At 47.3% G+C, this 15175-nt stretch overlaps 1 protein-coding gene across 1 annotated transcript in view; it reads left to right on the top strand.

Annotated features, from left to right (window-relative positions):
* The first annotated feature begins 95 nt into the window (after window positions 1–95).
* The window catches only part of CCDC38 (coiled-coil domain containing 38), a 60355-nt gene continuing 45275 nt past the window's right edge, over window positions 96–15175 (top strand). The window contains exons 1-6 of the mRNA XM_075933675.1: window positions 96–364; window positions 3700–3772; window positions 8945–9041; window positions 9358–9452; window positions 13327–13501; window positions 14382–14449. Of these exons, the coding sequence (XP_075789790.1) occupies window positions 8975–9041; window positions 9358–9452; window positions 13327–13501; window positions 14382–14449 (405 nt within the window). The 5' untranslated portion in view covers window positions 96–364; window positions 3700–3772; window positions 8945–8974. The remainder of the gene's footprint in view (window positions 365–3699; window positions 3773–8944; window positions 9042–9357; window positions 9453–13326; window positions 13502–14381; window positions 14450–15175) is intronic.

The following is a 15175-nucleotide window of genomic DNA, read 5'->3' as shown; positions in this document are numbered from 1 at the left end:
TTACGAGTTGCCAACTCTCCCGGACCGGAGGGACGGAGTACAACTGTCGTGAGTTGCGTTCGGTCCGTCCGGGTCGGGAGAGTTGGCAACCGTCCAGGAGGGCCAGCCTCTGGCAGTGCCAAGCCTCCGGGCTGCGCGCGCGCGCGCGCGGTCGTTGTGCAAAGGCGGCCGCTGGCTAAAGGGCGCGCGGGCTCCGCCTGGTTCGCGAGGGCGCGTGGGCCGAGCGCGCGGGGAGAGGGCCGCTGAGGCACGCGCGGCGGGGGCGGGGCTTGCTGCTTGTTCCAAGCTTAACAGTCTCCCGGCCGGCCCAGTGCTCGTGGTGCTGCTGCCCCGGAGCTGCGCCCGGTCTGGCTCCTCCCCCCTGGTGAGAGCGCGCCGGGGCGAGTGTGTCCCCGGGCTGGGGGTAAAGGGCCCACACGGCTTGTGCGGAGGCATGGGCGGATCTTGCTGTCCCCCTCTGACTCTCCCGTTTTGCCTTAGCCGCTGGTGCCCAGCAGCCTGTGGGGTAGCTACACGTCCCTTCTTAAACACGGGCAAGAGAAAATCCACCCTCAGCGCCATCAACAAGCTTGGGTCCAGTCCTCAGGAGTGGCCGGGCCCAGCTGGGGATGGGGGTGGCCTAGGGAGCTTGATGATTGTTAATGGTGTTGCCCAGGATGCATACGGTGTCTGGTCCCTTTTGTGCTCTCTCAAGCTTGGGTTTGGATGGGCTCACCTGCTGCAATTTAGAGCACCCCCAGAAGGATTGCTACAAATGCGGCTGCCTTGTTATATCCCGGGGGGCGCAATCTGCATGTTTGGGTTTTACTGGAGTGCAGGTGCAGTTCTGACCACAAGTCCTGAACAGGCTCTGTGCCAGCTGGAGATTTTTCTTTGCTAGGCAAATCTCCCAAGTGGCCAGTTACTCCTGCTTGGTGCTGTGAGTGGAAATGCAGATGTCATCTGCTTATTTTCATGTTACAGTTAGATTGAGGTGCCTGGAATGTTTTGTTTCTTAATTCAGAATGTTGATCCATAAAGTTCTGGGCCTGCCCACTGGTCAGAGGAATCCATCCCCACCCTGATGCCCCTTGCCAAACTTGGTTAGGGAATTGTTTATTTTAAATCTTGGTGGAAGTCAGGGCCAGCTCTAGGTTTTTTGCTGCCCCAAGCAAAAAATATTTTGGCTGCCCCCCCCCCCCTTTTTGTCCAGGGAGGGATTTGGGGACATGGGCACTGCGAACACCAGAGTTCCCCTTGCTTAGACAAAGGGAGAGGGAGAATCACCTTTGTCCCAGGCAGGGGTGATGTCAGGACACAGCACAAGGGGGCTGGGTTCCTGGGAAGGTATGTGTGTGTGGGGGGGGGGGGGAACAGTACAGGGCCCAGAGAGTAGGGGGAGGGGGGATTGTTTAGAGAGCCAGACATGGGGATCCAGGTGGGAGGAGGGGGGAGAAGAGGAGACGGAGTCCCAGCAAGCAGGGGTGGATGAGAGTTTTGTGGGGCCCAGGACAGCACAATTTCTCCGGGTCCCCCTTTGAAGAAAAAAATAGAAAAAAGGCATCAAATGCACAAATTGAAGGCTATTTTCATATTAAATCTGAATTGGGTAAAATTGATAGAAACTTAATTTAGTTGGATAATTTTTATTCTAATTATATTGTAATTCATTTTTAAACAAAATTCTGCAGTAATGAAAAGGGGAGGGATGTCCAAATGTTGAGCAGAAAAAGTGCCCTTCCCTCCCCCCCCCCCAAAAAAAAAATAATCATGGCACCTTTAAATCTCACACTCCCCATCCCCATTCATGGCAGGGCAAGAATGTCCCAAGTGGCTTTCCAGCTGAGAAAAACTGAAAATACCAGACATTTTATTGGTCTGGTATTTTCTGGTTTTTTTTTTTTTTTACCTAACAGAAGCCACAAATACTGGACTGTCAGGGCCAATACCAGACACCTGGCAACCCTAGTCGTAACTCGAGCCTGCATTTACAATAGGCCAAGGATGTAAGTCGGGGGATTTTGGCCCTTTACCCACTTTGGAAAAAGGTCATAATGGTGGGGAGAAGAGGGTCTTAAAGCGGGCTGTTATAAAGCAGGGGCCTCCTGTATTTGTGGTAGGGGTGGGAAACCTCTCTTGGGTTAGGGGACACTGACCCTACAGAAAAATCAGCTGGGGACCATGCAAGCGGGCTGGGGACCAGCAGGCCTGGAGTGGGTCTGGCCAGGGGTTTGGACTGTGCCTCAAGGCAGGGGATTGGGGTGCATGGTCTGGGAGGAGGGTTATGTGGGTGAAGATATCGGAGTGGGAGTAGCTGGGGGGCCGGACACTTACCTAGAAGCACTGCTCGCCCGTTTCTCCCACAAGAGCTGCCTGGCCGTGTGCTCGGGTATTAAAAGCCTGAGGGGAGCGGTGATTGGTGGGTTCCCACGGCTGCCATTGTCCAGGTCTGGCCAATGGGCTTGCGGGGGAGAGGAGAGCGGAAGCAGCCATAAGGGACCCTCCCCTGCCGGCTCGCAGCTCCTGCACCACAAAGGACCCTGCCGTGCTGCTCTATTCTGCGTGGGGGTGGGGCTGTTGCTGCCTCGTGGCCGGACCCGACCAGCGCGGGGTTTGCTCCGGCCACTGCAGCACCTGCGTGGGCTGCCTGCTGCGGTGGGGGCAGGGAGCTTCCAAAGCGCCACATCGGGCTCCCTCGTGGGCCCCAGGCTGCCGACCCTGCTCTAAGCAGGGTGGATGAGAGGTTTAAAACACCGGTGCTGGTGCGGGGCCTATTAAAGCACGGGACCCAATGCAGCCACCTCGCTCGCCTTGCCCTATATCCGCCGCTGGCAGCAGGGTTGCAGTGGGCCAGGAGGTGGGGTTGCTGGGCAGAGGCCGAGCCGAGGAGGAGGAAAAGAGAGGAGGGCGGTAGCGGGGGGAGGAAGGGGTCGCAGGATAGCGGGCAGGGGCACACAGTCCGGAGGGGAGGGGGAGAGGGACAGCCTGTCAAGGGGGGTTCACAGGCAGGAGAGTTGCGGGAGAGAGAACACAGGCGGGGAGGAGGGAGAGTTGCGGTAAGGGCGCACGCGAAGGGGATTGCCGGCCGGAGGGAGGGGCACACTCTGAAAGGTGAAAAAGAGGCCCCCGGGGCTCAGCCTCATCAGTCTCCTCCCAGGAAGTACCCAGGGCTGCCCACGCAACGCTCCCAGCACTCCGAGGCCAGGCGCAGAGTCCGAGCAGCCGGGCACGGGGCTCCCCACTTGGGGGATGGGGCCCTGCCGCAGCGGAGCCCCAACCCCCGCCAAGCACCTGAACTACGGTTCAGTGAGCTGACAGCCGGGAGCAGCCACCATGGCCGCGGCCTGCCCTGCCAGGCTCAGCGTCACCAGCTGCTGCTGCCCTGCACCAGGGCTAGGCGCCCCGCCCTCCTAGCACCCCACCCCGCCGTGCCCCACCCCACCCTCCCAGCGCCGTGTCCCGAGACCAGGTGCAGGCTTCGAGCTGCGAGGCACGGGGTTCCCAGCTCAGGGTGGACTCCGCGGGGCTCCCTGCCGCCCTGCTCCTCCTACAGGCCAAAATGCCGCTCCTGCCAATGTGCCGCCCCAAGCACCTGCTTGGTGTGCTGGTGCCTGGAGCCGGCCCTGCTGGAAGTCAGAGAAATGATGTTACCTTGTACTGCCCTCACAGAGTCGGAGACAGGAGAGTTTTAACAGGAATTTTTACTCTCAATTACTTTAGGTTTTCTCCTCTCTTCAAAGAAAAGAGAACAGTATAACGTGGTGGTGAAAATCTTCTAACCTTGGTGTCTAAGGTTAGATTGCTAATTCCGTACTTAAATACCTAGATGAAAATGGCCTTATTTCCAGAAGAGTTAAGCACCTACAGAACACCCATTGATCTTTGTATGTGCTCATCACCTTTGAAAATCTGTCAATTTTTATTTAAGTGCCAAAATATGGATTTATAAACCTATCTTTAGGTACTTAAATTTGAAATCTTTGGACATGTTCTACTGGTACTATTGGTAGTCAGAGACCTTAAATGATTGCCTCCAACCATGTGACATATAGCTATGATTATATCTTGTTCAGTGCAACATGAATGGGATGGCAAGGAACTCAGCAAACAATAGAAGGCCATCCGCAAAAAGGTCAATAAAAATGTACAGTAAAACTCCAATTGTCCAGCATCCAGTGGTCCGGCACTCCCGATAGTCCAGCACCAACTGGAACCCAGAAGTGCTCCGGCCAGCCAGACAATTGGAGCTGCTGGCGGAGAACGGCGTGGCGAGGAGCGAACCCTCTGTTGTTTTGCAGGAAGACAAGGGAAGCCCCGTGCTGCCACTGAGAGTTTCCGGGAGAGGAGCGGGCTCCCCACGCCCCAGACTGCAGTAGTTATAGCTGAGCAGGGGGGTGAGGAGCGGCACTGCGGGACCAACCCAGCAGCACCCCAGCTGCTCTGCTCCACCGCTTCTCCACCGTTCGTCAGTTTCAGCTGCTTCCCCAAGTGCACCGCTGCCGCTGCTGAAACTGAAGAGCAGAGCAGCTGAGGTGCTGTCGGGTTGGTCCCGCAGCACCGCCCCTCACCCCCCTGCTTGGCACCCAGCAGCACCCCAGCTGCTCTGCTCCACCCCGCCGCTTCCCCAAGTCCGCTGCTGCCGCTGCTGAAACTGATGAGCGGCGGACTTGGGGAAGCGGCGGGGCGGAGCAGAGCAGCTTGGGTGGTGCCGGGTTGGTCCTGCAGGGCCGCCCCTCACCCCCCTGCTCGGCGATAACTACTGCAGTCTGGGGCGTGGGGAGCCTGCTCCCCTCCCGGAAACTCTCGGCAGCGGCGCAGGGCTTCCTCCGCCTTCCTGCAAAATGGCGGAGGGTTCGCCCCTCGCTGCAACATCTCCACCCACCCCCCGGATGCAGTGCGGGCCCCGGCAGACCTGTCACAGCCCCCCGCCAGAGTACCTTCCGATACTCCAGCATATCTGATAATCCGGCACCACCTAGGTCCCAAAGGTGCCGGATTATCAGAAGTCTACTATATTTTCTTGCAAGCCAATCATCTTCCAAGATTCTACAACATTCTCAAAACGATGGACAAGGCTTATTAGATAGTCCATCCCACCTCCCTGTTAATGCATGATTGTTCTATATAACCCTACACTAGTGCTTTGTCCAGTCTTTTAAAAGTGCAGAACAATTGGGCTTTCACAACTGTCCCAAATATGCTATTTCACAGCCCAACACATCTTGCTGTACGGAAGATTTTCCTGATATTCATCCTAAATATTCCATTTCTTCATTTCAACCTTTCACTTTTAGGGAGACCCTTATTTATCACACTGCATCATTTATGCATGCCCATAAAATGTTTGTAGACTACAATTGCATTCTCCTGTTTAGGTATTGCTTGGTTCTTTTAATTTTTTTTATACAATGGTCTTTCCATTATCCTGAGTATTTATGTTGCTGGTCTCTAAACTCCTCCAGTTTCTCAATTTTTTCTTGTAACATTAAGATATTATAATATCAACACACTTCTGATGAGACACGCTGTGAGGTGAGGGCAAACATTTTGTAAACACTTTCCCACATGAAGCAGGAAGAGGATTAGCTGCTGGGTTGGTTGAGAATTAAAGAAGTGTGAATTAGATTCACAAAGGGTCTTTAGCATTATGATGCTCAGGGTCATAAGGCCTACTTTTTAGGTGCCTAGTGAGGCACTGAGTCTCCCTAATCAATACACGAGGGCTGTGTCTAGACTGGCCACTTTTTCTGGAAAAGCAGGTGCTTTTCCTGAAAAACTTGCCAGCTGTCTACACTGGCCGCTTGAATTTCCGCAAAAGCACTGATGATCTCATGTAAGATTTTCAGTGCTTTTGCGGAAATACTATGCTGCTCCCGTTCGGGCAAAAGTCTTTTTCTGAAAAACTTTTGTGCAAAAGGGCCAGTGTAGACAGCAGAGATTTATTTTCTGCAAAAAAGCCCCGATCGCGAAAATGGCGATCGGGACTTTTTTGCGGAAAATCACGTCTAGATTGGCCCCGGACGCTTTTCCGCAAAAAGTGCTTTTGCGGAAAAGCATCCTGCCAATCTAGACGCGCTTTTCCGAAAATGCTTTTAACGGAAAACTCTTCCGTTAAAAGCATTTCCGGAAAATCATGCCAGTGTAGACGTAGCCAAGGAGAGAGAGCTGCTTTAGACTGTGAGCCAGAAAAGCCAGCTTACTTAGGAGGAAGCTGTCTAAGCCAGCCAATGAGTGATGCCAACAAGACAAAGCCCTGTCCCTCTCTCAAAGATAGGCAACTCCCTGCAGCTGGACTTGAGCACTTATTTTTGCTAGCAATTCACATACCAAAACCTCTCTCCTGAGTCGGGAGGCTTTTTAAGCCGCTGTCATTGTGAGACTGGGTTAGATAGGTACCTAAGGGTACGTCTAGACTACAGGCTTTTGTCGACAGAAGTTTTGTTGACATTATCTGTCAACAAAACTTCTATCGACAAAGAGCGTCTAGACACATTCAGTTTTCGACAAAGCAAGCTGCTTTGTCGACAAAACCCTGTAGTATAGACACAACCCTACATGCAATAACACCTTCTGTCGACAGAACTCTGTCGACAAAAGGCGTTATGCCTCGTAAAATGAGGTTTACCAGCGTCGACAAAACTGCTGAGTTCTGTCAACGTTATGTCGACAGAACTCAGCGGTAGTGTAGATGCAGGTATAGTTTTGTCGACAAAAGTCCACTTTTGTTGACAAAACTCTGTAGTCTAGACACACCCTAGCTGCACATGCATGGCAGGAGGAGGAAGTACTGCTGCTGCTTTCTAACTTGTAGCCCAGTGGTTAGAGCACTCACCTCCAATGAGGGTGACCCAGGTTCAATTGCCTTGTCTGATGAGGAGAAAGGATTTGAAAGGGGGTCTCCAACTTCTCAGGAGAGGGGTCAAACCACCAAGGTATGGGATATTCTGATGGGGGTACCCTAAATCTCCCCTGTTCAATCCACTGTAGATTAAATAATTAAAGAGTCATTGGAAAAGAGAGAGTGAGACTCACTCTGTAGCCTAGTGGCTAGGGCACCCCCATGGGAGACCCAAGGTCCCGGTGCTCCAGTGACTCTGTTTATCCACAGGGAAACTGCTTCTTCAGGAGAGATCGGGGATTATGCCATAGGTCAGTGGTTAGAACTCTTTCCTGAGATGTGAGTCCCCACCCTTTAAATCCTTTCTTCCCCTCAGGCAGAGGAGAAAGTTGAATCTGGGTCTCCCCCAACCTGCTTGAATCTCTAGCCACTGAGCCAAAAATTAGAAAGTGGGTGGCAAGACCATCACCTTCTCCTCTGGCTGGATTTTGAATGTGACCCAAGCTAGTAGGCAGCATCTAAGCACACCTACCAGGTTAGGTCCTTCACACAAGACAAGTGGGGATATGCATTTTAGAATCACTCTGGGGCTTTGGTGGGAGAAGAACCTGGGCACTTAGGGCACATCTGCACAGCAGGGCAAAACTCAAATTAAGCTACACAACTTCAGCTACGTCAATTGTGTAGCTTCAGTGGAAATAGCTTAATTCGGCTTTTGGTGCTGTCAACACAACAGGAAGTCAAAGGAAGAACACTCTTCCTTCAACTTCCCTTACTCCTCTTACAGGAGTTGGAGTAAGAAGTCCTCCATCTTGACATTATTTCAAAATAAAGGCTTGTAGTGTAGATGTGCACTGTTATTTCAGAATAATGTCAATTATTCCAAAATAACGTTGCTGTGTAGACATAGCCTTAGTGTGAGGTAGCAGTGCTCATGTTCAGAGGCAAGAATGTTGGGGTCATATGAGGTTAGGTGAGTTTGAATTTTGTGAATCACAGTAAAGCCTAACCTGAGGGTTAGGAACTTGAGGCCATATCTACACTAGGAAACCAATTCAAAATAACTAAATTTGACTTAATAACTCCTGATTTTACAAAATCAAAATAGCATGTCCCCACTACAGGGGAGCCTCAAAATTAGTCGAAGGCAGGTTCCATTAATGTGGATGCGCTACTTCAATTTAGAGCTCTAGGAAGCCCTGGGGAGTAATTGGTTCAAATTACTCTGGGGAGTAGTTATTTCGAAATAGCAGCACCGGAATGTCCACACTGTTGCTGTTTTGAAATAACTCTTTTGAAATTAGTGTTATTCCCAGAGAAAAGCAGGAGTACAGATTTCGAAATAATGGGCTTGGTAGTGTGGATGCTCCACTTAAAAATTTGAAGGGGGGTTTATTTTGAAATAAAGCCCCAGTGTAGACCAGGGCTGAGTAACTTTGTGAATGCCACCCTATGTGCCTGATCTGTTCCAGGATTTCTCATTGGGTGTTCTAGCAGGCTCAAGTGACACTAATAGAAATTGATGAGAGACCCCACAGTCATATGTACTGTAAAAGCTGCTTCAGTTTGTCCACAGATATTTTGGGTCCAGCATTAAACAGGCCTCCATAGTGTGCTCACAGAAAACTTGCATGTATACCCATGTATGTGCATAAAACCCAAAGCAGTAATTCTGCATGTTAGTGTTTAATTATGTGCCTTAGTACAGGTTGGACCTCCCTGGTTCTGTGCCCTTGGGACCTGACTGGTCCAAATGAGGGAGTTTGCCAGATATGGGGAGGTTGACCCCTCTGCTGATGAACTCTGAGCTCTTCTAGGGTCTGCCAGCAGATCATCAGGCTCCCCTGCTCCTGGCCACCAGGCATCCAGCTATGCAGCCACTGGGCTCTGGGGCCAGCCCTGGGACTACCAGGGCTCTGCAGCCAGCCCTGGGACTCTGCAGCCCCAGGGCTCTGCTGCCAGCTGCTCCCTTCCAGGACTCTCTGATCCACGGATGCTGTCAGACTAGAGAGGTTCAACATATACTCAGTCTGGCTCTGCATTGACCAAATGACAAGCTGGGCTCAAGCTTTTATCAGTTTTTCTAGTCTAACAATAATGCTTTCCCTTTAATTTTGTCTATTTCAGCAGTTCCAGAAAGAATTTCAGAAAGTAAGGATGGCATCAGCAGCCTTATTTTCAGCATCCCAGTCCCAGACTCCTAGATCTCAGTGCATTAATTTTGGTAAAAAAATGTTTTGATTAAGATTTAAAAAATAAATTTAAAAACACCATTGTGAGTTTTGTGTAATGCTTAACAACTGTGAGAGGGGGTTTGTTATGCTCTAATAGTAATATTTGCTGTACAGCGCTTATGAATTATATATACATGAGAATATAGCATGAAGGGTGCCAAAGGAGTGCACACTCTACTTTCCAGAGTTTGGTGGGTTTGAATTACAAGCTTATTGTTCCCCTAAACCAGCTTTTTTGGACTGAATTTTACACAGTGGTGTTCTAAAAGGTATCAGAATATAATTTTTTTCCTTTCATATTTATAGTCTATGATCCTGATCATGAAAAGAGGACTCCCTTTACAATTGTGGACTGCAAACCATTTCTTTACAGAGACATTGAGTGTAGGGCCAAAGAAAAGGTATGTGTTTATGTGGAGTTTAATTAGCAAGGACCCCATGCTAAGTCTACATATGTTATTAATTTACTGTACTTTACCTATAACTGTCATGTTCATCTGTTTAGGAAGAAAGCATGGGTGGTAGGTGAAGGTAGGGCTGCGGGAGGCAAACTCCCAGACCCGCCCCCAATGGGCCAAGCTATCCCCAGCATCGTGGGGAGGGAGGAGGGTGCATGACCCCCGCCTACCCAGTCCTGGAGCATGGGTAGGGCAGGTGGCACATGAAGTCCTGAAACACAGGAAGGGTGGGCAGCATGTGCCTCAGAGCACAGGGAGGGTGGAGGGCGCACAGCCTGAGCCTGTATGATCCTGAATCACAGGGGAGGGTGGGTGACGTGTGGTCCCAGCCTCCCAGGCCCTGAAGCACAGGGAGGGCGGGTGCTTGGGGACAGCAACACTCTGCCCTCAGTATGCCTACAGTAGGTGTTCTGGAGGCGAGGTATGGGTGGGGCCAGGCTGGCGATTTGGGAGGGCAGTGCCTTCCCCCACCTAATATACCCACTGCCCATGGGGGAAAGGAACTCATTTCACCAAACAAAACAATGAAAGTGTGAAAAGTCTGCAGATAAATAGTTTCCCACCAAATTAGGGATAATGTGAGAGAAAATCAGTTTAGTACAATGTGTTAAAAACGTTTGTGATGGTAAATGCCACATTTTAAATTTCTTTGCTGATGCTGGGTGTGTATATATAATATTTCTGCAATAGTTTCAGGAGGACATGCTTTCAAAAGAGTGGAAAAATCAGGCTGTCCCAGACATAGTCATCCAGTAGACAATGTTCATCTTAGGAGGTGAAGTATGGTCTAGTGCTGTGTTTCTCAGCCAGTGGTACGAGTACCAGTAGGAGTACTCAAGAGATGTCTGGGGGGGGGGGGGGGATACGTCAACACAACTGAAATATGGAGAAAACTGAATTTTTGTTTTGTTTGCTTTGTTATTTTTGTACTTTTTACACCCAAAAATGTCATTGCCCCCCCCCCCCCAGCTACAATTAAGTTGTTTAAACAAATGTGTTGGAATGATAGAGAAAAAAGTGTGTGTCTGAAACTGTAGGTACTGGGGGTACTTTTAATTTTTTTAAAGGGGTACTTTATTTAAAAAGATTGAGAAACACTGTTCTAATGTGAAAGACACAGAACTGGGGAGAAGGGGTCAAGTGTTATTAGTCTGTGTCATAGGCTTCCTGTGTGACTTTGAGTAAGTCATGTAATAGCTTTGTGCCTCAGTTGCTTCATCTGTAAAATGGGGTTCATAGTACTTCCTGTACTGTTTGTTCTTTGGCTTTCTGCCATGATATCCAACCAGTTCTGAAGCTCTATAGTGGCTACTGCTATAGTGAACTAACCACACTCGACCAGCCAAATAGCCACATTGTTCAAACCAACTAGCTACACTCAACTGGACAAATAGCCACATGTGGTCAGTGGCTAGCATGATGGACACCATGGACTTACTGCAATAATATTTGCAAAATGATCTGAAATGTGCTTATTGAGGAGGAGACTATAGGAATACTGAGAATTGGGTTTTTTTGAGTTATGTCGAATGGTACATTTAATCTAGTGTCCTAATTGCAAAGGTATTGTAAGTCACTGACCCATCAGGGCTGCCCACAGCTTTTGGGCTGATCTTGATTCAGAAATTGCATTGACTTAACTAAACTGATTTCTAAATTTCTGGAACCAATCCAGAGAACAAATGCAAATTTGCTAAACACTGTGGGATGTAACATGAGTTTAAAGGGGGAGCCATATTAGTCTGTATCTGCAAAAACAATGGGAAGTCCTGTGGCACCTTAGAGACTAAGGGTATGTATACACTGCCATCCTAGTTTGAACAAGGGTGGCTAATGTAGGCATTCGAACTTGCAAATGAAGCCTGGGATTTAAATATCCCGGGTTTCATTTGCATGTTCCTGGGCGCCGCCATTTTTAAATGCCCCGTAGTTCGAACTACCTGCCCGTGGCTACACACGGGACGGACAATGTAGTTCGAATTAAAGCTCCTAATTCGAACTACCGTTAAACCTCCTTGCAGGAGGAATAACAGTAGGTCGAATTAGGAGCTTTAATTCGAACTACCTAGTCCGTGCCGCGTGTAGCCATGGGCAGGTAGTTTGAACTAAGCGGCATTTAAAAAATGGCGGCACCCGGGAACATACAAATGAAGCCCAGGATATTTAAATCCCGGGTTTCATTTGCAAGTTTGAATGCCTACATTAGCCACCCTAGTTCAAACTAGGGTGGCAGTGTAGACGTACCCTAATAGATTTATTAGGGCATATGATTTTGTGGGTAAATCCTACTTCATCAGACGAATTGGAGTGGAAGTTACAGAAGCAGGGTATGTATAAGGAAGAAGTTGCTTGTGTTAATGAAGCTAAACAAGTTAGGGTAATGAAGCTAAACAAGTTAGAAGTGGGTCATTCGCAGCATTTGGTGTGGAGATGTGAATATCTAGAGAGGGTGAAATTGACTTTGTAATACGTTAACCAGTTGAGATCCTTACTTGGACCTGAGTTAATAGCATTGAATTTACAAATTAATTCCAGTTCAGCTGTTTCCCCATAACCGGTTTTTCAAATTCGTTTGTAGACAGATGGATACTTTCACATCCATTACTGAATGTCCAGGGTGGTTAAAGGGTACCTCTCCAGATTTATATGTGTTACCATTCCTGATATATGATTTGTGTCCATTTATCCTTTGGTGTAGAGGCTGACTGAATTAGCCAATATACATGGCAGAGGGGCATTGCTGGCACTTGATAGCAAATATCATGTTAGTGGATGTGCAGAGAGATGAGCCTCTAATGTGGCTTATGTGGTTAGATCCTGTAATGGTGTTGTTTGTATAGATAGGTGGACAGAGTTGGCAATGGGGTTTGTTGCAGGGGTAGGTCCCTGAATAGGTGTTTCTGAGATGATGTGGCTGCTGGTAAGTATTTATATAGGTTGGGGGCTGATTATAGGTGAGGACTAGCCAGTTTTCTGTGACAGTGAGGAATCGTTTTCCAGGATTGGTTATAGATTGTCAATGATGCCGGGGGGGAGTGGGGGGGGGGTGGAAAACAGGAGAAAACAAAGAAATACACAAATACAACTCTTATGTTTTACTGGATATTAACTATATAACTTTCTAAATCAAAGGTCCTATTTGTTAGGAGCATATAGTACATAATATATTGTAGGGAATAATCTTGCACTGATGAAACGAGCTACTAATTTTTCATCTCTAATGTCTATGTTTCTAATAATAAATAAAAATGTATAAAAGCATATTCTTTTTGCGATTTTAATGCAATGTACTTCAAAGACCAATTCACATTGTTTCTTAATATGTATATCTAATACAACTCTAATGTACATGAATATTCACAGAAACTCTGTTCTTCTGGACTGCTTCAGCAAAGTGCTTATTTCAAATATTTGATTTTATGATCATTACTGTGTATAAGCTAAGGGCCAGATTCTTTTACCCTTGATCACAATGAATATCTTATTCTACATATATTGAAGTCCCATTAAGACCAAAGGGATTACTTGCAGACTAAAGCCCCAGGCCTGCAGACTTACACATGTACTAGACATTTCCACCATAAGTGGCTCCATTTAAATCAAAGGAGCTACTCAGGGTTGTAAAGTTAATGCACTCAGAGATCTTTACGGCACTTGGTAATAAATGGAATACTGTTAGCAGAATAGAGCCCTGTCTGAGTTATTATTTATACAGTGCCATAGATGTATGGTATTTTACAGAAAGACAGGTCCCTATACTCAAAGAGCTAATTAGTGTCATTAATAAACACACTTACATGAAAATCTGTACATGCAGGATAAAATAGCTCAACAGAATTTGAAGGTCCATGAGAAAAGCACATTTTCATCACGAGCAAAGTCTCGAGACTCTATGAAAAAGATGGACTCAGTCATTGAAAGAGAGACCAGGGCTACAATAGATAAAGGGTATATTACTTCTAGTCCCAACTGGGCTCTTACTTTTGCAAAATGTGAGTACACTTTTTTAGCTTAACATTTTGTTAAACAGTGTCAGAGTTGCTCACCGTGACACAGATTTTCATCTAATTGTACCCTAAAATCTGTCATTTAGGACCAGATTCTGTAATTGGATCCCTGTAGCTAGACCCCGGCACCTGCATAGAACCACATGAATTTCCATGGGGCTCCATATAGGGAAAAGGATTAGGCGCAGAATCTGACTGCTGGGCAGTTTTCAGGATTCTGGATAGGGATTTAGACTTGCATCCATGTTTTGAAGAAAGTGCAAATGTTTGTGATAAACCATCGCTTTGCTTTGCTCCTCTTCTTGCCACCACCATGGACTGTTACTAATATACTGGTCACCAAACTTTTCCTACTGTGCCCCCCTTACCAGTAATGGAATCTGTTTGTGCCTCCTTCCCATTACTTCCTCAGCAAAGGAGCTTAGGCTGAAGGCAGAGCAAGGGGCAGAACTGGGCATGGGGCAGGAGCTGAGGTTCACAGTGGAACTGATCTGAGAGCAGAGAGGGATTGAGGGCAGAGCTGGGCTGGGATGGAGCGAGGACAGGGTGAAGCTGGGTGGCACTCCCTCCCTATCCCCTTTGGGGGCTGACCTAAGCCCCACCATGTGCTCCCCCTGAAATGGTCATCTGTATTCCTTGTGCCCTACAGTTTGGGGACCACAGTACTGTGCTGCAAAGAACTGTTGTTTTATTTGATGTGCTGTTTTCAAAATCATAACTTTGGGAAATTCAATCCATTAATTTTTTTAAACTAATCCCAGTAAGACTTATTGTGTCATTTTTTGCATATCAAACTGAAAAGATACAAACATGTATAGGAGTAATAGTAACATTAATTTTAATAGCATTTACATTTTCTTGAAAGGTTGCCAAAGTGACAAACAGTCATTAACAGAGTATATCAAGGAACAGAAGGAGTTGTTTCTGCTGCAGGTACCCTAAAATGTTGTTCTTAAGGCTGGCATTTAAAAAAAATGTAGTTATAAAAATGCACAAAGTGAAATAAAAATAGTCCACGTAATTAGACTAGAATGTTTGTTTATCTCTAAGTCTGACTTTTTATAATTTAAAAATTATACCTGGGCCTGAAGTTCCACACTAGTCTGCAGGTCTGACCCTGCAAACACAGTAAGATTATTCTGTGTCATCTCAGTCACTGGAAATACTTATATGAGTAAAACTTTACTCATCTTTGTAAGTATTTAAAGGACTTGGTCCTGAATTTGGGAAAAAGTTGAATAAGACTTACATTCATCCTCATAAAAGTGTTTGGGTGGGTTGCTGTTTTTAAATTTTGCCAAACTGATACCAACAAGAGACATAAATTCTTCAGTACATTTGAAGAGCTGATAAGAGCTTGTTAACGGTGCTAAATCCTGCTGGAAAGGGATAACAAGTGGAGTTCTGCAAGGGTCTGTTTTGGGACCCGTACTGTTCAATATCTTCATCAATGATGTAGATATTGGGATAGAGAGTACGCTTATTAAGTTTGCAGATGATACCAAACTGGGTGGGGTTGCAACTTCTTTGGAGGATAGGGACATAATTCAAAATGACCTTAGCAAGTTAGAGAAATGGTCAGAGGTAAACAGGATGAAGTTTAATAAAGAGAAATGCAAAGTGCTTCATTTAGGAAGGAACAATCAGTTCCATACATAC

Source organism: Pelodiscus sinensis, chromosome 1 (genome assembly GCF_049634645.1).
Source record: "Pelodiscus sinensis isolate JC-2024 chromosome 1, ASM4963464v1, whole genome shotgun sequence".
Lineage (NCBI taxonomy): Eukaryota > Metazoa > Chordata > Testudines > Trionychidae > Pelodiscus > Pelodiscus sinensis.
This window is presented reverse-complemented; position numbering and strand designations above follow the sequence as displayed.